General features: G+C 38.9%; 1 protein-coding gene across 1 annotated transcript; it reads left to right on the top strand.

Annotated features, from left to right (window-relative positions):
- The first annotated feature begins 16069 nt into the window (after positions 1-16069).
- On the top strand, positions 16070-26105 carry LOC149284404 (WW domain-binding protein 2-like). The gene is made up of 8 exons (XM_089496835.1): positions 16070-16128; positions 16811-16919; positions 17879-18014; positions 18878-18970; positions 22777-22983; positions 23880-24005; positions 24704-24780; positions 26058-26105. The coding sequence occupies exons 1-8, from the start codon at positions 16070-16072 to the stop codon at positions 26103-26105; spliced, it is 855 nt and encodes a 284-aa protein (XP_089352961.1).
- The last annotated feature ends 536 nt before the right edge of the window (positions 26106-26641 follow it).

Raw genomic sequence — 26641 nt, 5'->3', positions numbered from 1 at the left:
GGCTTTCCACAAATCAACTATACATCTATGATACACACAAACACTTTTACAGTCACTCAAAGATTTACACTTTCATTCACATAATTCATTCACACAATCATTTATTCACTCACTAATTCACACAAATCATTTATACATATTCATTAATGCATTCTCAAATTCATTAATTCACTCATTCAGACAATGTATCCACACATCAATTCATACTCTCAAGCGTTCAGACAATTCATCCACACATGAATTCATCAATTCTCTCACTCATTCACACAATTCATCCACACATTGTTTTCATTCTCTCACTCACTCTTTATTTCAATATTCTTACACCCCCTTTCTCACTATCTACCCCTTCTCACTATCTACCCCCTCTCCCCTTCTCTCTTTCCCCCCATTCTCCCCCTTCTCACTATCTACCCCTTCTCATCCTCTCCTTCTTACTCTCTACCCTCTCCCCCCTTTGTAGTTCACTTACCTTGCAGAATTCCTGCAGTGGGAGTGCGAGGCCTCTGTCTCGCTGCTCTGCCGTGGGGCGCGCTGCTTGACTGCTGAGCGCCAGTATATGACGTCATATTCCGGAGCTCAGCATGAAATGGAGGCACCACGGCCGAGCTAGTAGCCTCACGGAGTAGAGTGAGGGGCGCCGATCGGTTGCTAAAAACTGAACCTTGAGTGACCACTTGGTGCCCCTCTTTCTCCTCCGCGTCAAAAAAAAAGACGGCCTTTTCAATTCCGGGAATTGAGGCTGTCCAGGACTTAAAGTCCCATTGCGGGACTGGCAATCCGGGACATGTGGTCACTATACTCCCGGTCCTTCTGACCTTCGTGGTCCTTCTGGCCCCACCGAACCCCTTGCAGTTCTCCGACCCTGGCGGGCGCCCCGCCCCTTGCAGGCCCTCGGTCCATGCCAAGTGCCCGATTTTCAGTCCGCCCCTGCATACTTATCATGCTTCTCAGCAGGGGAGTGCTGGCACCAACTGGCCCAGGGAGCAGGAGAGGCAAGACCCCTTGAACCCCTCCCTTACGGTAACATACTCAACATATAAGCCAGTGCACGCATTTACACAATGGCTCTCACACAAACGTACACATACACACTAACAAATAGTTACAAATTCATACTAAGACACTCATTTACACATACACACTTACACATACAAATTCATGCCAACACAAGTACATATGAGGACTGGAGTATCTCTTTAATGAGCCATGTTTAGCCTGGTTGGCTTGTGAAAGTTTTTCTTTATTTTTATTTCAACAGCACTGGAAATTTAATCTTGAGCCCAAAAAGGCTGTATTGCTGTAAACAAGTTGCCTTTTTGAATCTAAGACCTCGGATCTAAGAGGGCAGCAGGCAACTCTGGGGAAGGTTGACAACATGTGAAGCAGCTTACTGAGCTGGTTAAGCTGAAAAATGGGAAGTGGGCGTAATAGATTTGTGGATGCTTATTAGGTTTGCAAAATATGCTGTGGAGGGTTTAGATATGGCACTCCCAGAACAGGGTGATCACCCAAGTTAATAGCTTCCCCTGTACAGAGGGGGGCATAGGTTTTGTATAGCTGGACAGGTGATAGTGGATTTAATTATAATGAACTTAGATAGGGTAACCTGCCACCAAGACCCTAAATGTAGAACAGCCAGGGAGGCAGATTTTTGGGAGGGATTGGTGATAATCCAACAGTCACAGCACACATTGGTACAAAGTTACGGGTGTGTGTGGGGGAGAGATGGTTAAAGAGCTAAGGGACATTTTAAATGATGATAGAGGAAAGCAGAAATAAAATTAATGGGTAGCTACCATAGATTTATGCCAGGGCTTAGCTTTAGAAAAATGTGGAAAGGAGTGGTAGGACCAGCACAGATAAGGAATTAGCTAAATTGCAACATGTTAAAAATTGCTTAACAGAAAGCAAATTATCAAGATTGGTAGTAAACTGACATATCTGCTAGAAAATGAAAAAAGCTGGCAAGTAATAAACAGTATGACCTATTCGGTATCACAGAAACATGGTTGAAGTATAGGTATGTAAATACCTATACAGATTTTAGGAGGATTTGAACAAATTGAAAAGGAGAGGTATTGCTTCAAATACTTGAAAAAGTAGCTCAGCAATGTTTTTAGACCTGTTAAATAAAAGCTTTATGTATTGATTAGAAAGAGCACCTGCCTGGATCTGCTGATAATTAACAAATGTAAAACTTTGATCAAAACGAAAACCAAAACAGAGCACTCTGTTACTTACAAAATATATTCATTCAAAAGTAGACATTTAATGTAGAGTATTCAGCAAACACCAGGATAGGGAATGAAAAACCATGCCTAACACGTCTCACATTAAATTATCTTAAATTAGCAGGATTAGGCTAATTAGGCTAATTTAGCCCAAAATGTGTTACCGCAGCATTGGCAACAACCACGGTCACCGGAGTCACAACTGCGACAACTTCCCCACGGGCCGACAGCTTACCTCTGTATTGCTAGCACATCGTGCAAGCAACTTCTTTTTTTTACCTCTGAAGGGAAGCAGGAACGCAGCAGGGTCACATAAAAAACAGGGGTCTGTGAATAATGGATTAAATAATTATATGTATTTTTGTTTAAAATACCACACCTTAAACATCAAACTACAAAGGTCAAAAGTATTTTATATATTCATTAACTGGATATTTTCCTAGAGTTTCATAGATTTTCCTATTATTATGCTGTTTTAAAGCTTCTGTAAAGGACCATTCTCTTGGCAAAAATGAGAATACCCCCCATCTGTGGTTTCACGATGATATGCCTGGCCTTCTGGATATCTTTAAGGGCTTTCCATTCACTTTAATAAAAATGATATCTATATTTAAACATGTTATCAGTTTTTTCTACATCCTCTATTAACATAGCCTCAAACATAATCCTGATTTCTTTTGATCTTGGTGTACAATCGTGTGAGAAGGAAAGTATACCCTCCATGAATGCTATAGTTTTACATATCAGGACATAATAACAATCATCTGTTCCTACAAAATAGATTAACACAACCGCAGATGAACAACAACACATTACATAATTTAACAAAAACAAGAGTAACATCTTAGACTCTACAGGCCTCAATTTGCATGTTAATGTTCATGACAGTACAATTAGAAAAATACTAAACAAGTATGGTTTGTTTGGAAGGGTTGCTTTTCTCTCAGAAAAGAACATGGCAGCAGGGTTTAGGTTTGCAAAGTTGCATCTGAACAAACCACAAGACTTCTGGGACAATGTCCTTTGGACAGGTAAGACCAAAGTGGAGATGTTTGGCCATAATGCACGTTTGGTGAAAACCAAACACAGCATATCAGTACATGCACCTCATACCAACTGTCAAGCCTTATGGTGGAGAGGTGATGATTTGTACTAATTTTACAGCCACATGACCTGGGAACCCTGCAGTCATTAACCCCTTCAATCCCCTATAGACGTACCGGGACGTCCAAAAAACGCCCACAAAGAAACCCCTATGGACGTCCCGGTACGTCCAGCCCTTCGTGCAGCGTCAGGGACACATCCCTGCCGCTGCACGGGAGACCAGGCTGTCGTTTGACAGCCTGGACTCCCCACTGACAGCAGAAGCCGGCTTTGCCGGCTTTCTGCTGTCCGATCTCCCGCAACAGCTTCCGGCATGAAAGCCGGTAAGCTGTTACCGGTAAACTGCCCGATCGCGCAGTTGCAAACGCGCGATCGGGCATTCCCTTCCGGGTTACGTCACTGCTGACGTAACCCGGAAGGTCATCGGAGGACAGGATATCCCCTGCGGGGATATCCTGCCCTCCGATGAGGCACAGAGACGCTGCGATCTCTATGCAGGTCTGTGAGGACCTGCATAGAGATCACAGTGTGATCGGTGCAGGGGGATCGCGGGGAGGGGAGTGAGAAACCATCTCTCTCACTCCCCCTCCCGGCCTGTAACAGAAAAGCAGAAAAAAAAAAACGTTAGTCCATTTAAAAATAATATTAAAAAAATCATTAAAATAATAATATAAATAATACTAAAAAAAATTATAATATGAGCTGTGATGTCACTGTGACATCACTGGTATGTTCAGGAGGTCCCTAGGAGGACCTCTAACCATTACTGTTTAAAAAAAAATATATAAAAAATAAAAAAAATGTAAAAAAAATTAAAATTAAAAAAAATAAAAAAATAAAAATATAAAAAAAGATAATAAAAAAAATTCTTAAACAAACCTTTCATCCCATTGCCCTAGCATAACATCTAGCCAGTATAACCCTCCTGCCCCCGTTCACAACCCCCAAACCCGTTAAGCCATAGGCATAAAAATTATACAAAATTGTACACCTAATAGTATGCTCCCTGGTGCTGGGAAAGTCTGGAAAATCTATATAAATTAGGTATTTCTGAAATCAGGACAGCTGAATTGATAAACTTGGAGGGGATTTTCCATCACTTTACCTAATTTTGTGAGGATTCAGAGGGAAAATGTAAAAAAAAATTAGTTTATTTTTCTAATCTTCGCTAGTTTTTACTAAATTTCTCATTCTAAATTTTCAGCTAATCATCCAACTATGGTATCAAAAGAAAGCTCTATCTCTCCTTGAAAAAACAATATATAGTTTACATGGGTACACTATTCACAGGAAAAGAGAATCATCGCTAAACCGACATACCCCAAAAATGGCAAAATTGCTCTGGGCTTTGAGGTACCAAAAACCCCTGGGATTGAAGGGGTTAAGTTGACCATGAACTCCTCTGTATACCAAAGTATCATAGAGTCAAATGTGAGACCATCTGTCCGACAGCTAAAGCATTGCCGAAACCGGGTCATGCAACAGGACAACAATCCCAAGCACACCTCAAGGTGGTGCAATGGCCTAAAAAGTGGGCTTAACATAGTCATACAGAAAACAATTACTTCAAGTTATTGCTGCTAAAGGTGGTTCTACAAGCTATCATAAGATGAACTTAGTTTTTCACACATGGTTTGTCCATTTTGGCTTTATTTTTTTTTAAGAAATCATGACACGGTGTAATATGTCATGTGTTGTTGTTCATTTGAGGTTGTATTTACCTAATATTTAGACCAAAGAGGGTGTATTTTATTTTTCACACAACTGCATTATTTACTCCCTGGTGTTGTGTGTGCTCCATGATTATATTATAGTATTGTGTGCCCATGCTGATCCTTGCCCACTGCCGAAAGCGCCTACAATGGGCACGTGAGCATAAGAACTGGATCACTGAGCAATGGAAGAAGGTGGCCTGGTCTGATTTATTGTCTTGGTGCCAGATACCACTAGTGGAGTCCATACCTCAACAGGTCAGGGCTGTTTTGGCCGCAAAAGGGGAGCCTACACAATATTAGGCAGGTGGTCATAATGTTATGGCTGATTGGTGTATATCTTGAACTTATTAGCACATTTGTTATTGTATTATATAATTCAAAGGGATCAGCACAAAGCCAGACAGTTGCTTTTAATTTTCAAGTATTCTCTCTTGTCTGTCATAGTGCCATAATACTAGAGTAAAGCAGAGGTGGTGGCAATATTTAAGATGAGATCAAAACTTCAGGCATGTTAATGTAGACCTGTGACATTTGTGGTGGGGAATTGTTTTTAATTATTCATAATATTCTGGAATACAAGTTCAGCAGCAGCAAAATCATTAGTATAATTCGACATGGTATTATAAAGGACAGATTGTGTCATTTTAACTTTATTATATTTTAAATATAGAGGTTTACAGTACATGGGCAGACTAAAATGGTTTATCTGCCATTAAATTCTGTATTTCTATAGATCAAAGTGTTTAGTGGATGTTATTTAAATTTTGCAAATGCATTTGATATCATTCCACATAAAATGGTTACTTTACAAATTGAAAGAGATAGACAAACTGTTTTCAACCAAACTCTACACATTAGAGTGTTCGTACTCATCACTGGTAAGATACCTGTTAAAAATCGTACGTTGATAATTGATTGATCCAAAATAAAGAAGCAGAGGCTCAGCACTCAAATGGTGAGTTTATTTCACACAGGCAACGTTTCGACACACAGGTCTTTCTCAAGCCTTATTGAAGGACTTGGTGGTACCCTGGCTCGTGCACCATCTCACAACTGAATGCTGTATTCCAACCTTTGTTTCTGTGTATGATAATTGATTGAGGTCACATGCTTATATTCAGTAGCAAAATTCAATGTTATAAAAATATTTCCATTTAAATACTTTTTCTTCTCATCACTATAATTTATGTTTTTGTAGAATTCGATCACTTTCTGAAGCTCTTGACGATATTATGAGGGATCTGAATGCTGTAAAAAAACGCTTAGGAGAATTAAATGACCGTCTTTATGGAATCAATAGGACTTTAATCAGAAGAAGGTTGCATGTGGCTCCTAGAAACCCTGCGACTTCTCCAAGACGCATCCTCATTTTCCAACAGGTGAAAGAAAAGATCACCCAACCACCTCATAGACCATTTCCAGTCAAGAGAAGAGTATATATTAGAAGACGTAAAGTGAAAATCTAGGTCTATACTCAAAGACTTATCTTACCTCACGGTCATAGCATTTAGGAAGAACCCTTGCATGGTTAGTATTCCAATCCACTACATGAACTTAGACTTGGCAGAGCAAGAATGAATGCTTATCTGTAGCTCATACTTTTGTATGTATACGTTTTTTGTATTCCTTAGTTATTTTTGCCTTTTTCACTTGTTAGGAAAAGCAGTTCAAATAAACTGACAGTATTTACCTATACCGTATTTGCAGAGTTAAAGTCTGTGGCCTATAATTGGGGTTTAGCGCAGGGATGCGCAATCTGTACCGCCCTTTAGCCCTGCTCCGAGGGAAGCAGGACCCGGGTCCTCTGCAGCACAGTCGGTGAATGTCTGTGTGATGCGCGCAGCAACTTCGGCCGCTATCAGCACTTCCGCCGGGGCTTCTATGACAGAGCGCCTATAGAAGCCCCAGCGAAAGTGGTGAGTAAATCAGAGGTTGTCTACGAGCACCTCACAAACGTCCACTGGCTGCCCCAGCTAGGGAGTCTGGGGATGCATTGGTAAGTAGGGGGGTCAGAGTGGCATATCAGGGGGTCAGAGTGGCATATCTGGGGCGAGCAGAGTGGCATATCTATAAGTAAGGTACATTATTAATTATATTGGTTTTCTGTTTGTATGTAACATATGCTGACTAACTGTATAATAGATACCAAAAATGTTAGAATATATATATTCCTGTTCATTAGATAAAATACTGTTTTACTATTAAACTCATGTATTTTTTTCTTTAACAATAATTTTTTCTTTAAAATAGCCCCAAACTTTAAGGGTGTGACCTATAATCGGGTACGGCCTATAACTGATCCAATACGGTATAAATACAGACATTAAATATACCTTAAAAACAAATGTTTCTATTGCATCTTTTACCAGATTTGTAACAAGACTTGTAGAAACTTCCATAAGAGCATTATAACTTTTTCTATAACACTATTGTGCAACTCGGCAAGAGTATAGTATGTGGCTCTCCTACTGTTGTTTTATAAAGAAGTAATCCAGTATCCTTAGAGCTGTCTGAAATCACCATTTTCAAATCACCAATTCACAAAAAATTTTGAAGAGAAAATACTTAACTTCTGTCAACTAGCAGGCATATGATATTTACTATTCTGATTCCCAAATTGTCATCTTTTGGGCAGTAAAAAAATGGTGGCTTACAAAATGTGTAAATAAAGGTGGAGGAAGGTTTATAGAAAGTAACAGTTGTTATTGTTATCAGAAACCATTAACTAAAAGGTGTCTGATGGTGTTATGACCAATTCTCCATCTTAGAACTATAATAAACACCTGTTTAAATCAAAATATTAAAATATATTTTAGTATTAACATAATATGTGTGCATTATAAATTTACATTTTACACAGAAAATGTGTTGTATTGTAAATATCATGCATTAGCAATAAAAACCTTCCTGAAAAATAAGTGTCCTACTTAGTATCTGCAGTCTTTACAATATAGGTACTGTACGTTTCAACTCTTCACTGTCCTCTAGTTGTGATGTCTCTTTTCTCAAGTCTGTAAAATATTTCCAATGCATTTTTGCAATGATCAAGCATGTTCTCTCTGCAAGTACATCTACAGTTTAAAAAAAAAAAGTCTTTCAGTTTTGTGTATTCGGCTCGTGCTATCTAGTTTCCTGTTTTGACCTTTGGCTTGCCTGATTCTCCCTTGCTCTACGATTTGGTACCTTCGCTTGTGACTTCTGGTTTTGACCCCTGGCTCGTCCGACTATCCGCTCCGTGCATTTGACCACTGGCTTGGCTGACTACCCGCTCCGTGAATCTGACCACTGGCTTGGCTGACTACCCGCTCCGTGAATCTGACCCTTGGCTCGGCTGACTACCCGCTCCGTGAATCTGACCACTGGCTTGGCTGACTACCCGCTCCGTGAATCTGACCCTTGGCTTGGCTGACTACCCACTCTGTGTATCTGACCCCTGGCTCTGCTGACTACCCGCTTTGTGCTCCTGTCTCGTGCTGCGCCTTGCCGCGGCTGCTGCCACTCAGAACCTATCTCCAGCTGGTGGGAGGTTGTCCACTGTTGGGATCGTCTAAGTCCTGGACTGCTGCTGCCGGGAACTCCCCTCTCAGTAGCAGTAGTTTGGGCAGAAGAACTTCTGCGGGGACGACCTTCCTTAATAGTCCAGCGAAACAGTGACACCCACAAATTAGAAAATTTACCCAACAAATATGGTTGTACATATTTGTAGATTGCACACAAGGTCCATGTAGATGACAGTACATTGCATATCACAGGGTAGACACAATCAAGGCTTAAAGTATTTTTTCGGAAATTACCACTCTTTGTGTACTTCAGGAGAGATGTAGTCCACAAGGGCTCAGGTGTCATTTTTTACTTGAAAATTTTTTTTTATGAAAAAAAAACTCTTTAGTATCCCAAACACTGGGTTAGATAAATAAACAAAAAGTATATATTGACATAACAAAGTATTTTACTAGGGGCATTTTACACTCTTTATTCAACCTTTTTTTATCACGAATCTGTGCTAAACATTGCAATAAAAATTTTTTTTTTTCATTTTTAACAAACACATTTCATTATTTTAGTATATTTTGGTACAAGTATTAAAAAAATATTTTCTAACTTGGAATTTTGTTGGGTCCATGTCGGATTTAAGACACATTAGAGGCCCTACATTTCAATTTAAAGGTGCTGTTCCACATAGATCTTCCTTTCTAAAAAAGTCCTAGATTTTTATATTATTATGTACTAATATGGAAACCCTTTAAGGACAGATCTTTTGTTTGTAGTCTTAGTGACAGTGGCTGTTTTAGCAGTATTGCTGTTTAGCTGTAATTTTCTTTTTTCTTATTCATTGTACCCACACAAATTATATAATTATTTTTATATATATATATATATATACACACACAAGAAAAGCTTTCTTTAGATACCATTATTTTGATCGTATCCTCTAATTTACTATTAAAAAATATATAAAATATGGTGAAGAATTTAAAAAAGGACTTTTTCTGACTTTTCTTTGAAAAATCTGTCACGGTTGGCCGTGAGCCAGGGAACCGGTAAGTTCCTATTAGCAGGAAAGAAACACACACCAAAAATCCTGGCGAAGTACAAAAAGAGCTTCCAAAGGAGTGAGGAGTATCAGTATGGGCAAGTTCATCTTTCGAGACATTGGCCAGTGGGTCAGGAGACAGGTCCCAGTGCTCACAAAACATGATCTCAGATTTACAGTTGACTTTTGTGTCTAAAGCTTTGCTGAGGTCCTTGCAGACTTGGACGAGTGCACTCAAGATGCAGAGGATGGTCACATTGCCCATGCAGAGTAAGGTCTTTATGTTTGCCTTACTTCCTATGGTGATCTTTTGTCTGATGCAAATCTTTCGTCTGAAGTTTTCCAAAAGGGATTTGCTTCAATGTAGCTGTATTTCAGTAAAACTAGCATTTCATTTAGATCCACTGCATATTAACTCTTGGCTGTTGGCCAGAGCTAGATTTCCCACCAGAAAGACTAGCATTCTCCTTAAGCACTTTTTAAGGTATTTGCTGTTTGGTTTGCTATTTGATTGGTTAGGTTGACAACATGGCACGGATTTTATAAAGATGTCATGTAAATTCAGTATCGATAACAGTTTTCACACAAATAGACGTAACCCTTTTTTGCTTTAGCCTTCTTGCATATATAAAAGTTTGTCACTTTTAATTTAAAACCTTACATGTGGACAATTTGCAGCTTCCACTAGGTGGTGCTTCTTATTTTACAGCTGTTGACATCAAGAGAACTAAGTGTAAGCATAGAGTTAATGGTTTAGCATCAGGGAGAGTCCTGGGATTTGTAGTTACTTTGTGTTGTGTAATCTACAGGACATGGATGTTGGGAAGTGACTAAATTCTGCTTCTGACATTCCGTAAAAGTAAGTATTGCTTATATGAATAGCTAAAATGAATCAGCTATTGCTTTAGAGAATATTGGGAGCAATTTTCATTTTATCTTCCTGCTTCTCATTGAAATCACAGGACTGAAAGAATTGTTGTACAGGAACTAAACTATAATCTCATCGTCACATAAATGCTTGCTATTACTTTGGGTTGGTGATTTAAAAAATGCTTGATATCTTCAGTCCATAAACAATTCAATCGGCATCTGTTTAGAGCAGTAAGGAATGGAAAGTACATAGGTTATTATGTATACCAATATGTACTATCTTTGTTTCCTAAAAGGTTTCCTAAAAGGTTTCCACTAACAATCGTATAAAAACAACACACCCAATATATTGTGGCCATCCAAATTCAACACAATTAGTACCATTAACACCTGTTTTACTAACGTGTGTTATTAATAATAATATAGAGATAGGATGTCCAGGTTATATAAGAAAGAGAACCGTGATAAGGCTGTGGTTGACGGCTGCCAGTCTCTAGTTTTAATAAACAAGCCAAAGAATTGTGTCACAGTAGATCAGGAAGGCGGGTATCACATGTCACTGAATGTAGGTCAGTGTGATCTCCCTGCCACTCATCTAGCAATATGCTCGAACGCAAAGAGCCTGCACTACTTTTAAAGTCTTTACAGACACAATGTATGTACCGTATTTGCTCGATTATAAGACGACCCCCCAAAATCTGAATATTAATTTAGGAAAAAAAGAAAAAACCTGAATATAAGAAAAAAGTTTTACCAGTAAATGTTAATTCATGTAAACTATGTAGACTAGTTTTTTTTAATAAAAGCTATGATTGAGAAAAATATTTTGTTTTTATTTCATTTAATTTTCCAACCTGCCCCCCAGTCATGCACATCTGCCCCCAGGCTTGCCACTCTGCCCAGAATTGCCTTATACCCCCTATATGCGACTGTGCCCCATGATATGCCTTTTAACCTTCTAAATGCCACTGTGCCCCATGATATCCCCGGTGTGTTGTCCGGGCAGCGGGTAGACGTCTATGCGATTCGCGTAGGCAACTTCTGCTGCAGCCGGAAGGAGGTGCGGTTAGCAGCAGGGGTTGTCTGTGTCCATCGCGCAGACCTACCCCGACTTTCAGAGAGAATTCCCTGCACCGGCGCGGGGGAATTCTGATCTCCGACAGCCGGGGAAGGTCTGCGCGATGGATGCAGACAACCCCCGCTGCTAACCGCACCTCCTTCCGGCTGCAGCGGAAGTTGTCTACGCGAATCTCCCAGTGTGGGAAATATGTATATGTGTTTGCATATATGTATGTATGGATGTGAGCATGAATGTTTAATTGTGTGTGTGAGCATGGATGTATAATTGTGTGCGTGAGCATGGATGTGTAAGTGGGGTGAGATGGAGTGTGTGTTAAATAAGCTTAGAACTTAAACTGTGTTGCTGTAATGCTTCAATGTTGAGACATTTGGCAACACCAAAAACTGCAGCCGGGGCCCCATGTGGCCCTTCCTCAGAGCGTCGATGCCCTGATTTAAAAAGAGCTATGGAGGGGATCAACGATCTTAAATGGATTAAATGGTGTTGCTGAAATGCCTCAATAGCTAGCCATTCAGCGACACCCAAAATCCACCCCAGGGCGCACTGTGACCGATCTGGACAGCGGTCACAAGTGCCACTGCAAGAGATTTTGCCTCTTGAAAGGTGGCGGTATCCTTTTAAAAATAAACAAGTTTCCAAGAGGATCTCTCCAGACCCTGCTGAGAACTCTGAATACAAGTACTGCATTCAACCGTGCAAGTCAATGGAGCCCAGCTTTCTAATCACAATGTGTGATTAGTAAAATAAAATTTAAAAAATTGAAAAATAAAATAGTTAAATAATAAACAAAAATGTAGTAACATTTTAAATTATGCGGTGATGTCACCCTCAGGGGAACCATCCAGTTCCAACAAAATGTAAAAAAAAAGTAACAAAAAAAACAAACAAGAAAAGCTTAATTTTTATGAGCAAGTGCTAATATTAATGCTGTATCTTCCCAGCTGTATCTTCCCAAAATACTAGCATTTGAAATACCCATGGGGTGTCTTTGTTTAAAAAAAAATGTATGGTTTGATGGGGTAAATTAATTTGGCTGGGTTCAAAGATGTACCAAATAGCACATGGGCACAGCCTGACGAGATGTCAAAATGAAAAAAAAATGTGCACCACCCAAATCTGGCCTTTTAGCCCCTAAACAACCCAACAAATCTATGCATGGGTGGTATTACTGTACACACAAAAAACCCACACAAAATAAATTACTACCCCAAACTTAGTGGTAGAATTAGTGCAAGGAAAGTGTTAAAATACCACTATTTTCAAAAATATATGGTTTGATGGGGTAAATTGAGTTGTTCGTCATCAAAGATGCCCCAAATAGGACATAGGGACAATATTACCAGATTTGGGGGGAAAAATGGTTATAAAATAGAAAAACGCTACATGTACTTATCACCCTATAACTTGCAAACAAAAGCTAACAACACATTAGGTATTTCTAGACAAATAGTACAATCTATTTAGCAGTTTTCATTAGCATTTATAGATGAGTAAAATATTTTTCAAATAAAAGTGAGAAAAACTTTTTTCCCAATTTTTACCGTATTTTATTATATTTATATATTTAAATTAAATTATGATACCATCAAAATAGTGGTATCTAAAGAAAATTCTTCTTTTATGAAAAAAAAACAATATATAACTTATGTGGGTACAGTAACGAGAGAAGAAAATCACAGCTAAAAACACCAAAAATGTTAAAAAAAAAAACAAAACTCAGTCAAAAAGAAAAAAATAGCCTGGTCCTTAACCCCTTAATGACAATTGCCGGTCCTGGCACGGCACGGAAAAGCATGTGCTTTACGACAATTGACGTGCCAGGACCGGCACGTCTTTAAACGGGTGCAGAAAGCGATCTACTATCGCTTTCTGCACCCAAAAAGCGTTGCTGAATGCCTCGACCTCGAGGCATTCAGCAACGCCGCGATCGGCACGAAGGGGCCATCTCTGGCCCCTCCACGGGGCGTCAACATCCGCCATACTTTGTATGGCGGCGGACGCCCGTTTTAAAAGAGTTTAGGAGGCGATCGACGATCGCCTCCTAAACTTAAATGGTGTCGCTGGAATGCCTCGATCAGGAGGCATCCAGCGACACCAAACACTAACCTTTTGATGGGCTGTGACCGCTCCGGAGAGCGGTCACAGCCGCAGCTGCCGGCAATCTTCGCCATCAAGGAAGATGGCCGCCGTCCTGTAACAGGAACCACAAATTTTAAAAGTTCGCTAGATAGTCCAGACCATCTAGAGAACTTTGGCTCCACTTGCAGGTTGAATACAGGTACTGCATTCACCATGCAAGTCAATGGAGCCCAGCTTTCTAATCACAGTGTGATTAGTAAAAATAAATTAAAAAATAAAATAAAATTAATAATAATTAGAAAAAAATAGTAAAAAAACAGTAAAATGTAAAAATCATTTCCCACTGATGTCACTATCAGGGGAACCTCCAAGTTGAAAAAAAAAAATAAAAAAAAATATATATATATATAAAAAATATATTTTTGTGAGCAAGTCCTAAAATTAGCATATTAGCTTAAAACAATTCTCGCATGGAAAGAGTTAAAATACTGGCATATTAAATGCCCGTGGGGTGTCTACTTTTAAAAAATGTATGATTTGATGGGGTAAATTGAATGGGCCAGGTTCAACAACGTCCCAATTAACACGGGGGGAAGGATGGCCACACATCTAATTTCCAATTAGAAAAATGCACACGTACCAAATGTGGCCTTTTAGTTCCCCCAAAAAATGACACACCCATGCATGTGGGGTATCACTGCACTCAGGAGATGTTGCTGAACACATTATGGGGTGTCGTGTGACAGCGGCATATACCAGGAGCTGTAAATTCATACATAAAGTAGGTGTGTGTGGGAAAAATACACACACAAAAATATTACTGCAAACTTTGAAAAAATGCTGGTGGTAAAATATGTGCATGCAAAGAGTTAAAATACCAGCATTTAAAATACCCTGTGGTGTCTAGTTTTGAAAAATATATGGTTTTGTTGGGCACACTGAAATGGCCCGGCTCAAAGATGTACCAAATAGGGCATGGGCAGTGGATCCCAAATGCCAAAGTTCAACATTGAAAAAAGCGCATGCCCCAAATGTGGCCCTTTTGCCCCAAAACAGCCAGGCAAAATCATTCATGTGAGGTATCGCTGTACTCAGGAGATGTTGCTGAACACATATTGGGGCGTTTTGTGATAGTAACATATACGAGAACATTTTAATTCATACCTGAATTAAAATGTGTGTGGAAAACCAAATGCAAAAAAATGACTACCACAAAGTTTGACAAAGACTGGTGGTAGATATGGTGCATGGAAAGAGTTAAAATACTAGCATTTGAAATAACCTGGGGTGTCTAGTTTTCAAAAATATATGGGTTTATTGGGCACACTGAAATGGCCCGGCTCAAAGATGTACCAAATAGGGCATGGGCAGTGGATCCCCAAATGCCAAAGTTCAACATTGAAAAATGCGCATGCCCCAAATGTGGCCCTTTTGCCCCCAAACAGCCAGGCAAAATCATTCATGTGGGGTATCGCTGCGCTCAGGAGATGTTGCTGAACACATATTGGGGTGTTTTGTGATAGTGACATAAACTAGAACATTTTAATTCATACCTGAAGTAAAATGTGTATGACAAAACAAATGCAAAAAATGACTACCATAAAGTTTGACAAAGACTGGTGGTAGATATGGTGCATGGAAAGAGTTAAAATACTAGCATTTGGAATACCCTGGGCTGTCTAGTTTTCAAAAATATATGACTTGATGGGGTAAATTGCATTGGCCGGGTTCAAAGATACCCGAAATGGCACATGGGGGGAAGAATTACCAGATTTGGAAAAAATGGCTTTGAAATAGCAAAACGCTACCTGTACTTATTGCCCCATAATGGGTAGAAAAAAGCAAAAAAACATAAAAACATTGGGTATTTCTAAACTCAGGACAAATAGTAGAATCTATTTAGCAGGTTTTTTCATTACCTTTTATAGATGAGTAAAAGATTTTTCAACTAAAAGTTAGAAACAGTCATTTTTTTCTAAATTTTTCACCATATTTTATAATTTTTTTAATAGTAAATAATATGATACAATCAAAACAATGTCATCTAAAGAAAGGCCTTCTTGTCCTGAAAAAAACAATATCTAATGTGTGTGGGTTCAGTAAACGGGAAAGAAGAAAATTACAGCTAAACACAAGCAGCGCAGAAATGTTAAAAAGGCCATTGTCACGAAGGGTACAAAAAGTAAAATCAGCCTTTGTCTCGAAGGGGTTAAGGGGTTAAGAAAAGATGGCCTTTGTGAGGGAAAATCTTGTTTTATATCTGGTATGGTACTTGTTTTGTGGACGAATGTCATCTCAGTCATCTGACCCATGACTCAGAAAGCACTGTACCCTGTGGAATGACGTCTTGTGTACACAGTTCCGCCCTCTTTTTAACTTCCTGAATTCTGTCTCTTCAGCTCGATTTCTCCAGGCAGCAGAGTCGGGGGTCGGTCCTGTGGTTTGGAGCAGGATGGCGTTAAACCGGAACCACTCTCAGAATGGTGGCATCATTATAAATAACGGCGAGAGGTCGGTGCCCCACTATCAACGTCTTCTTTCTCTTTACGCTTCACGCATTGACGGCTGTTTTTTTTTATATTCCGCGAAATGATATATTGATTTCTCGAATTAAAAATGCCGTTATTGAGCTTCACCTGGCATTAGTGTTTCATATGTCACTGTTCTTCGTATTGCACTAGAGAACATATTGTTTAGTAATCAGTATTATTGTTATAAAACAACCTAGTATGGAATTCCGCGTCACACAGCATAGTTTCCCGTTGTTGCTTTTTGTACTCCACGCTGACATAGCACTGAGTGCAGTCATTTGGTAGGCCGTCCCTCAGTAGAAAGAGGTTGGGAATAAACGAGATCGCGGTGTTCCAAACACTAGAGACACCTCGACAAATAGATAATAGTTCCAACTGCGTATGGAGTGGGCACATAAAAGTGGTTTTAGCAAAGGGAAATAAAACATTAACTGGGATGAATATACGTTTCATTACTAAAACGGGCCCTGAAATGGAGAAAAGGATTCACCCGTAAATGTGTTTTGTCTCATGTAGTTAGAGCCTTGCGGACGGATTGTGAAAGTCTCCTCATTATGGATGACAGGGTGCTCGGTGGAAAACTCCTTCTAGGTCTAGGTCTCAGTTGCATAGCTCCTTGGTTGATAACACTGACCTGATTGTTTTTTCTCTCTCTCTCTCAGTATAATCAAGGAGTGTAAAGATGTGGAGCTTACCTTCAGTGAAATGGCACACAAGTCAGATCCCTTTAAAGGCACCAAAAAGGGGTCATTATATCTCACAGCATACAGGGTAAGTTATCACTTATACGTATAATACTTTGGCTAAACACATACTGCAAGCTTGGGGGAGGGAAATAGGAAAATGCATATGAAGAGGTTCTGCAAAATCGGAAACAAAATAATTATTTAAAGGGTCACTTGGCTATCATATGTATTAAAGTAAGTATGATGACTGGCACCCCTTTAATTAGCACTAAAAACCATAAATCTGGAGAAGTTGTATTTTGTGTGTATAAAGTGGGTTTTTAACGAATGTATATTGTAAATACTATTAAATGGGTTATTTCACAGTATGGGACAGTAACATGTAGAATTTGGCAAGGTGATTTTCTCCCCTTGGAGAAGTCCAAAGTGTTTTCTGTACAGTTCTTGTCCCGTTACTTGGTACAAAAAAGAATACTTCTAACGTGGTTTTGCTCATTAGATGAATATTTCGACACTTTTGTGCTGTTATATCTTAAGACAAGAAATATTTTTGGTGAGAAATCAGTGGGTAAACTACCAGTAGTGTGCATATTTACCACTGATGCCTTTCATTAAGTTGACTTGAGATCCCTTAAGAGTTTTGTTTTCTGTGGTGGTAAGTAAGCTACGCTTCTGACTCATAAATTCTGCCTAAATCACAATATCTGCTTATTTTTGTTATATGCTTTATCAGGAATCCTAATGCAAAAAAATCTATTGCGTATTATTGCCCCACCACAGCTATAACTCCCTATGATGAAATTTCTGCACATATTATTAAAGGAAGACTAATTCTGCTTACCATCAAGTTAAGCTGGTCAGGATTCTGTAGGAGCTGCTTTTAGAAAAACGATGGCACACACAGAAACAATTTGGAAATTGCATTCTAGAATTTGTTCTATTTGTTTCAATATCTTATTCTTTTTCTTGTATATATTTCATCATACAGGTGATATTTTTGTTTCAATATCTTATTCTTTTTCTTGTATATATTTCATCATACAGGTGATATTTTTGAGCAAGGGTAAAGATCCTATGCTGTCATTCATGATGCCGTTCTATCTGGTGAAGGGATGCTCCATAGAACAGCCAGTCTTCTCAGCAAACTACATTAAGGGGACAATCTCTGCCGAGCCTGGCGGTATGTGTATGTTTCCAGTGAGAATTAATATTGATATTCAACCAGTGGTTACTGTAGAGATACCGACAGTTGGGTAAACTCTTATTTCTATATTTTAGTAATAATGAGCTGTTGAACAGATGTTTGGCACTAGTGCAAATGTCAAATGTAAAATCCTGACCATAACAACTAGCCAAAAGTGACAAATCATGGATTAAAAAATAACTAGTTACATTTGTGAGATTGGTCAGTAGTTAAATTTACTGATTCTGCAACTGTAGGTAGACTTTATGATGAGTGGAGCCATAGGCTTCAGCTGTCTTGTACACAAACTAAACTTCCACCAAAAGTGTATATTTTTTCACACCTGCTAAGCTGAATGGGGTAACATTTTGGGGCAAAAGCCATGGCATAAGGACATAGATTTCCACGAAATCTCCCAAACCAGGCTCAAAACAAAGTACAAATTGTTATCTGATGCACTACTTGTTATGTCCTGTACTCGTTGTGCAGTGCTTCAGAATATTATTGCACTATAAAAATAGATATTAATAGTAATACCTTCAGATCAATCATAAACGAAATCATGTTTTCCTTAATCAACTCCTTTATCAATGCTGGTATTATGAGGACATCTTTAAAGAAACACATGTTTGTAAAATATATGTATATTAAACATATTAAATGTCCAATACATTACAAAATTTTATTTATTTACTATATTTCTGTTATGGTTTGGACAGTAGCTACGTTGCCCAAAAATTAAAACAGGATATGTTATTTAACTTCCTTTATATTTTGAAGTAATATTTCAAAAGGGAAAACATGATGTTGATGTCGATGTCAGTGTTTAGTTCTGATGACTGTTACTTTGTTGTGCACAGGTGGTTGGGAAGGTCGGGCTTCATTCAAACTTACATTTAACAGCGGAGGAGCCATTGAGTTTGGACAACTTATGTTTAAGATGGCAACAAATGGTATGTTTAAATGTGGCAATTCTCTAAACAAAATGATCTTGTCTCTTACAAAATCAGAGGGTATTCAATGTTAATGAGAATGTTTAACACTTCCATTCCAGCCAGTGATACGAAAGTTTATTAACTTAAACATTATTTTCTATGAGAGTTGCTGTTTTAACTTACTAACTCACAGAGTTGGAAGGGCCAACCCCACTTTGCCTAAGTCTGCTAGGTGATGGAACCATATGTAATGTATGCTCAGTTTAGCTCTTGTCACTTTTCATAATGCATAATTGAGGGGGAACATCCAAAAATGTTTCTCCTTCAACCATTCTGTTCTTTACTACAAGATGGTATAGGAAGTCAGGGTGTTTGTCTAATAGGTTACTCCAAAATAATACAGCCAAAATAGATGCAAATGGCTAATATCAAGCTGTCTAAAATATGCAAACACTAGAACTGTTTTCCAAAAGAGAAAACTGTAAAATGTAAAAAAATGTAAAAAAAAACTTTTGAAAACATTTTAATATGATACAAGTGATAACAAAAAACAAATGGTGGGGGTTCCCCTTTAAGCCAATGAATTGAAGCTATAACTCCCACTTTAGTGAATTAACTTCAGAATGATAAACAAACTCTTTTAAAACACACTGTATTTAAAACATCATTATTATGCCTACTGTGCTTAAGGATTAATTAAAACATTTTTGCTGCAATAATTGAAGTCTGTGAGATTTTGGGCTGCAACTAACGATTATTTTCATAATCGATTAGTTGGCCGATTATTTTTTCGATTAATCGGATAAAAAAATGAATGTACATTTTTCATTTATTTAAAATAATTTAATAAACAAATGATGTTAAATACAAACGCAGAATAAAAAAAAAAAACTGATAAAATGCATTTCTTGTCTTTATTTCCCAACCAGCCCCCCCCCAATTTATGCACATTTGAGCACAGGCTTGCCACGCTGCCTCCCACATATGCCACTCCACGCTGCCTCCCACATATGCCACTCCACGCTGCCTCCCACATATGCCACTCCACGCTGCCTCCCACATATACCACTCCACGCTGCCTCCCACATGCACATTTGAGCCCAGGCTTGCCACGCTGCCTCCCACATGTGCCACTCCACGCTGCCTCCCACATGTGCCACTCCACGCTGCCTCCCACATGTGCCACTCCACGCTGCCTCCCACATGTGCCACTCCACGCTGCCTCCCACATGTGCCACTCCACGCTGCCTCCCACATGTGCCACTCCACGCTGCCTCCCACATGTGCCACTCCACGCTGCCTCCCACATGTGCCACTCCACGCTGCCTCCCACATGTGCCACTCCACGCTGCCTCCCACATGTGCCACTCCACTCTACCCCCACATATGCCACTGTGCCTGATACCCCCTGATACACCACTCGATCCTCCCCAGACATGCCACACTGCCTCCCAGACATGCCACGCTGCCCTCCCAACATATGCCTTATATACCCTATATGCCTTATATACTGTATATGCCTTATACCCCCAGATATGTCACTCCATCCTCCCCAGATATGCCTTATACCCCCAGATATCTCATAGTCCCCTCAGAGTCACAGACCTGTTCGCATCACACTGACACCATACTTTTATAAATAAGTACTGGGTTAATCTTCACTGCCCCCATGATTTAGATTCCCCTTTACCTCTAACTGCGCCTTAAGTTAACTTTATTAAATTAACCCTCAGTCCTCATCACTAAATGAACCCTAAACACCCCATTAACCATAACTGCCCCTAAATTAACCCTAAACACCCCTGTAACCATAGCTGCCCCTAAACACCCCATTAACCATAACTTCCCCTAAATTAACCCTAAACACCCCATTAACCATAACTGCCCCTAAATTAAACCCCACCTCCCCTAACTTTCAGCAGCCCAAATATTAATTTTATACTTACAGTTAGATGAGTGTCACAGCCATGTGGTTCTGGCCTTCTGGGAGAAGGAAGGGGCGGGGCCAGTTGTCACAGTGATTACAGGGAGGGACTGGTAAGTAGGAGCTGCTGCTGTGAGTCACTGAAACAGTTTATATAATGAGGGGTATTTTTCAGAGCGTTTGCTCTGAAAAAACCCTCATTTTATAATCGATAAAAATCGATTCAACTAATCGATAATGAAATTCGTTGGCAACGATTTTCATTATCGATTATCGATTTTATCGATTAGTTGTTGCAGCCCTAGTGAAAAGAATTTTGTGCCTGCCCTTGACAAATGAGACGGGTAATATTTACACTGTAGTGCATCCAAATAACTCGCAATGCAAATAATAATGGGCTGTACCCGGTCTGATACAGTTGTTCTCAAAAGTTTGCATACCCTGGCAGAAATTGTGAAATGTTAGCATTGATTTAGAAAATATGACTAATCATGCAAAAAACTTTTATTTAAGGCTAGTGATCATATGAAATCATTTATTATCATATAGTTGTTTGGCTCCATCATAATAACAGATGGCACCCAAATGGCCCTGATCAAACTTTACATACCCCTGAATGTTTGGCCTTGTTACAGACACATAAGGTGACACACACAGGTTAAAATAGTAATTAAAAGTAAATTTCCCACACAAGTGGCCTTTTAAATTGCAATTCGTGTCTGTGTATAAATAGTCAATGAGTTTGTTAGCTCTCACATGGATACACTGAGCAAGCTAGATACTGAGCCATGGGGAGCATAAAAGAACTGTCAAAAGACCTGCATAACAAGGCAAGATAACTTTATAAAGATGTAAAAGGATATAAAAAAGATATCCAAAGCCTTGATAATGCCAGTCAGAAGTGGAAATTTTGGGATCTCTTGATATCAAGGCAAGGTGAGGTAGACCAAGAAAAATTTCGGCCACAACTGCCAGAAGAATTGTTTGGGATACAAAGGAAAAGCCTACCGGTAACCACGGGCTGCTCTGGAACAAGATGGTGCGGTTGTTTCAAGGAGCACAATACGACGATACTTGAACAGAAATTAGCTGCATGGTCGAGTTGCCAGAAAGAAGCCTTTACTGCACCAATGCCACAAAAAAGCCTGGTTACAATATGCCCAACAACACCTTGACATGCCTCACAGCTTCTGACACGCTGTAATTTGGAGTGACAAGCCCAAAATAGAGTTTTATGGTCACAGCCAAAGGCGCTTTGTTTGGAGAGGGGTCACCAAGGCTTATAGCAAAAAGAATACCATCCCTACTTCAAAGTGTGGTGGTGGCTCCCTGATGTTTTGGGAGTGCGTGAGCTCTAAAGGCACAGGGAATCTTTTGAAAATTGATGGCAAGATGAATGCAGCATGTTATCAGAATATACTATCAGACAATTTGCATTCTTCCGCGTGAAAGCTGCGCATGGGACACTCTTGTACTTTCCGGCACCGCAATGACCCTAAGCACAAGGCCAAGTTGGCCCTCCAGTGGTTACAGCAGAAAAGGGTGAAGGTTCTGGAGTGGCCCTCACAGTCTCCTGACCTTAATATCAGCGAGCCACTCTGGGGAGATCTCATACGTGCGGTTCATGCAAGATGGCCTGGAGGCATTTTGCCATGACCAATAGGCAGCTATACCACTTGCAAGAATTTGGGGTCTCATAAACAACTATTACAAAAGCTGTCATTGATGCTAAAGCGGGCAATACACAGTATTAAGAACTAAGGGTATACAGACTTTTGAACAGGGGTTGCTATTTCTGTATTGTAGCTCAGGGATGCTATGGTACTAAATTATTTTAATATGTTTGTGCTCTCCATAAGTTTGTCAGTGGATTAATATTTTATATTATGTTGTTATTTAGCATCCAGGGCCCCACAAAATCCTAACCCAGGATATGGATACACACCAGCTCCTGTTCCAGGGGCTTATGGACCTGGTGGCTTCCCACCTACTCCTGCAGGATATTCTCCAGCACCACCAGCTGGTCCATACCCATATGGCCCTCCTGTTATGAATGGATATGGACCAGCCCCTCAGCCGATGGCATACCCTTATGCCCCACCTCCAGGTATTTAGAATGCAATTATAATCAGATTCAATATTTTTTCACAAAAAAGGTAAACAAAAAACAAAAACCCAACATTTAATCTAGTGACTCTTACGGCATTGTAATTTTATTTAAAGTGCCATGAAACTTTTTCTTTAAATCTTCAGCAACATTTTAATGTCCATTTCTTATAGTATGTATGGGTGTTTAAACATTTAATGAGGATTGGGAAAAAGAAGTTTAATGGCTCACCCAATGGTGATACTGGGGTCTGGTGACATGAGAGTATCTAAACTGTCAGCATACAGTGTGATTTCCACCATCAATAAAAATAAAATGAATCTTGACATCTTTTTTTCAGACATAATAGTACATCCATAAGGTCTTCAAGGATTTAAAACCTGTGATGCCTTAGCAAGATGTCAACCCCCAATGCTTGTCATGGTTGCTTAAATTGGTTGATAAACCATTAGAACCTGGTTATTCTTTGGGAATAACTCAAGAACTATTACCTGTAAAATACACAGGTGCTGAGTGAATTGAATGCAGGAGGTAGTTGCCACTACTGCAACCCATCCTAGTACAACTTAAGAACTCAATCCCCAATAAAGTGAGACTCGGCTCAACAACTGTGAGAAACTCCGCTAATAGCCAAATACAACCAGTGTAGCCACATTCAGTCTGAATTTATAAAGTTACATTTGTTTAGCAGAGTTTCATTGTTGTCTCTAAACATCATTGTTTAACACATAATGAGTGATTTCAAATGGTATCTTTTTAGTGTTACCTTTTTTTAATAGTATTACTTGTACATGACTGGGGGACCTACATCAGACCATAAAAAAAAGAAAGCCAAGGGGTATATTATTACCTGCTATGAGTAACCCTAGTAATCCACCCATTCCAATCTGATACAGGACCTGGCATGTACCCACCTCCACCTGAAATGAACCCGATGTACATGGCCCCTCCACCTCCCTATCCAGGACCACCATACAATGGAGCTCCAGCACCTACTGCACCCTCTGGATGGATGGAACCTGGTGAGTCAACTTTCCAGAGTTTTACTTTGCTTACATTCCTGTGTCATGTATTTAGATAACACAGTAGATGTGTTTTTGTGTTTATTTTTTTCAGCGCATATATAAACAGAACATAAAAGTTATCATTGTGTAGACTAAAAAGGCATTTTGCATAATAAAAAAAATAAAAATTGATTAAATAAAATCAATTTTCAATTGATGTCACAGACGTGGGTTTTCCGCAATATGCATGGTACTCATGTTAGTTGGCGGGATTGTATTGTATAAGGAATATCCAGTACTGCTGCAATTTTTTTGTGTGTATATATAAGGCAGATGACTTGCAACAACATCTTTATGACACTAGATTCTGATGCATACATGGTTAAGGCAGGACTTTAGTCTGCCACAACACTGCCATTAATCTCTCCACAGTGGCTCTCTGTTTTATTTATACTTTAATCCTGGTGTTAGGATGTGGCAAACAAGATCCTTGCAGCAAGTCATTTAGCAATAATATTAATGCATTATGCATCTCCATTATTATTATTATTATTATTATACTTTATTTATAAAGCGCTGACAGATTCCGCAGCGCTGTACAAAGAAAATGATACAGATAACGGCATGAATGAAACATCCTTAACAGTGAAAGGTGTAATGCAATTGCACAATAGCTATAGATATTTTCTGATGCTAGCTTTTTTTTTTCTCTTAAGGAGGAAGCAAAGCTGCAGAAGCTGCGTCCAGTGCGTATTATAACCCGGCTAATCCTCACAATGTCTACGTGCCTATGGTTAGTAACGGAATGTTTTTCGTTCCCCTCGTTTCAGAGTGACTAGTTTGCATATCAGTATTCAGAAATACAGCCAGTGATAAACAACGAAAACATAATCTCATTGACTATAAAACCTCATTTCCAAGAGAGATGAAACATTTCAACTTACTGCCTTTACTATGCATTATATGGGTCAACCATACTGAGTTTCTGCTACAAACAAAAGGCTCAGTTATCCCTGCATACTGGAATAATTAAACCTCAACTCTTTTAAAGATAAACTATAATAATATCACATCAGCAGGAAGCTGCTGTGTTAAAATGTTTACACTGACAGAAACACTTTGTTAATTATACTTTATGAAGGGTGAGTTTGTTCTCTGGTGAGGCTAACGTGACCCTCCTTAATGCACAGTTAAATTGGTGAGATGGTTACATGTTTCTTCTCATAACTGTTTGGTGAATAAACCCTATTGACATAACATGAATGAAAGCAGGAGAAAGGGGTACAGAAATGCAAAGCATGGAACACATTAAGTGTAGAGACACACAAGCATATACAGAGACCCAAATCATTGGCAAAGGATTTACATGTCAGATTTCTGCTGTTACTAATGTTTTTTGTTTTTTTGTTCTACTTCCACAACAAATCCTGATGTCAAAAAGTGCGATCTCAGACAAGATTAAATCCCCTGCTAGCTCAAAACTTTAATTCCCAAAATTAACAGACATGATATGGTAATCTGTAATATATAATTTCTTATTCCTTCACATCCAGAGCCATATAGAGCTGATTTGGACCATTTGTAATCGGATCATTTCTGATTGAATACATCTCATACATATGCAATTAATGAGGACTTGTGTAAAAAGCTTTCACTTTGGAGTACTGATGCTCATATTGTAGCAGGGTTCAAGATAAATTTGTAGTGAGAAGCAGGTTGAAACACTCTTTGTTCTCTGCATGATAGGGATAACAAATCAAATATAGCTTTTTTCAAGTGGATGTAATTTAACCTTATTCCATGAGTTTAAAATCCTGTTAAATTACTTCAAACTAGGATTACTGGATTAGCTGTCCAGTTGATGGACGCTACTAAACATAGTACTATTTTTAGTTGTTTTTTTTTTTAATACATCCTAAGAAAATCACTGCTGGCTATAGTTTTTTATGGTGAAAACCCTGCCCATTTGCCACAATATACAGACTTACCAATGTAATATAGATATGTGTAAGCATGCATTCATGCTGTATTTGTATAAAGGTATTCTAAATGATGTGTTTTATTTTGTAGGAACGCCCACCACCATATGCTCCTACTGATGACAAAAAGACAAATTAAGACTATTAAGGATCCAGCATCTCTTTAGTAACGCATATTTGATGTGGTTCTGTGTGCTTTGTACTCTGCAACATATAAAATCCTTTTTATAATTGTTTTTTAACCGTTATTTATCCAGACCTGAACCGTGTATATTTGAGTCTCAAGAAATATTTTCTCTGCACCTATTTAATACATTATGGTAATATAATATAAATTGCTTCTGTGCGTTTCTACCTATCTCTCTACAATTCTTGTAAAAATATCAAATAAGTATTTTGCACAATAGTAACGATTAACCACATGGTGTGGTGTCTGTGGCACCAGTCAGTTTACTTTTATGCTTACACATAGTGTTTATGGTGTTTGTTTCTCACTGCTAATTACTTTTCATCCTGACATTCTCCCCATTACAAAAATAGAGATGGGCAATAGGCTTGATATCAGTAACTTAGTTTTTCTCATATTTTTCTTAGAAAAAAAAAACTAAAAAGAAAGATACATGTGAGGAATATTGCATCTTGATGAATGTGTCATGCTTTGACTAAAAGATATTG

The sequence above is a fragment of the Sceloporus occidentalis genome, unplaced genomic scaffold (assembly GCF_023333645.1).
Source record: "Sceloporus occidentalis isolate IW3139 unplaced genomic scaffold, rSceOcc1.0.p SCAF_94, whole genome shotgun sequence".
NCBI classification, from domain to species: Eukaryota; Metazoa; Chordata; class Lepidosauria; order Squamata; family Phrynosomatidae; genus Sceloporus; species Sceloporus occidentalis.
Note: the sequence above shows the minus strand (reverse complement) of the source record. Positions and strands in the feature narration are given on the sequence as shown.

What these genes read in the sequence shown, in the direction of transcription:
- LOC149284404 (XM_089496835.1), top strand. Translation starts at nt 16,070, where the DNA reads ATGGCGTTAAACCGGAACCACTCTCAGAATGGTGGCATCATTATAAAT. An exon ending in AATCTCTGCCGAGCCTGGCG is followed by an intron (nt 18,015 to 18,877) that starts GTATGTGTATGT and finishes TGTTGTGCACAG; the next exon opens with GTGGTTGGGAAGGTCGGGCT. An exon ending in GTTTAAGATGGCAACAAATG is followed by an intron (nt 18,971 to 22,776) that starts GTATGTTTAAAT and finishes GTTGTTATTTAG; the next exon opens with CATCCAGGGCCCCACAAAAT.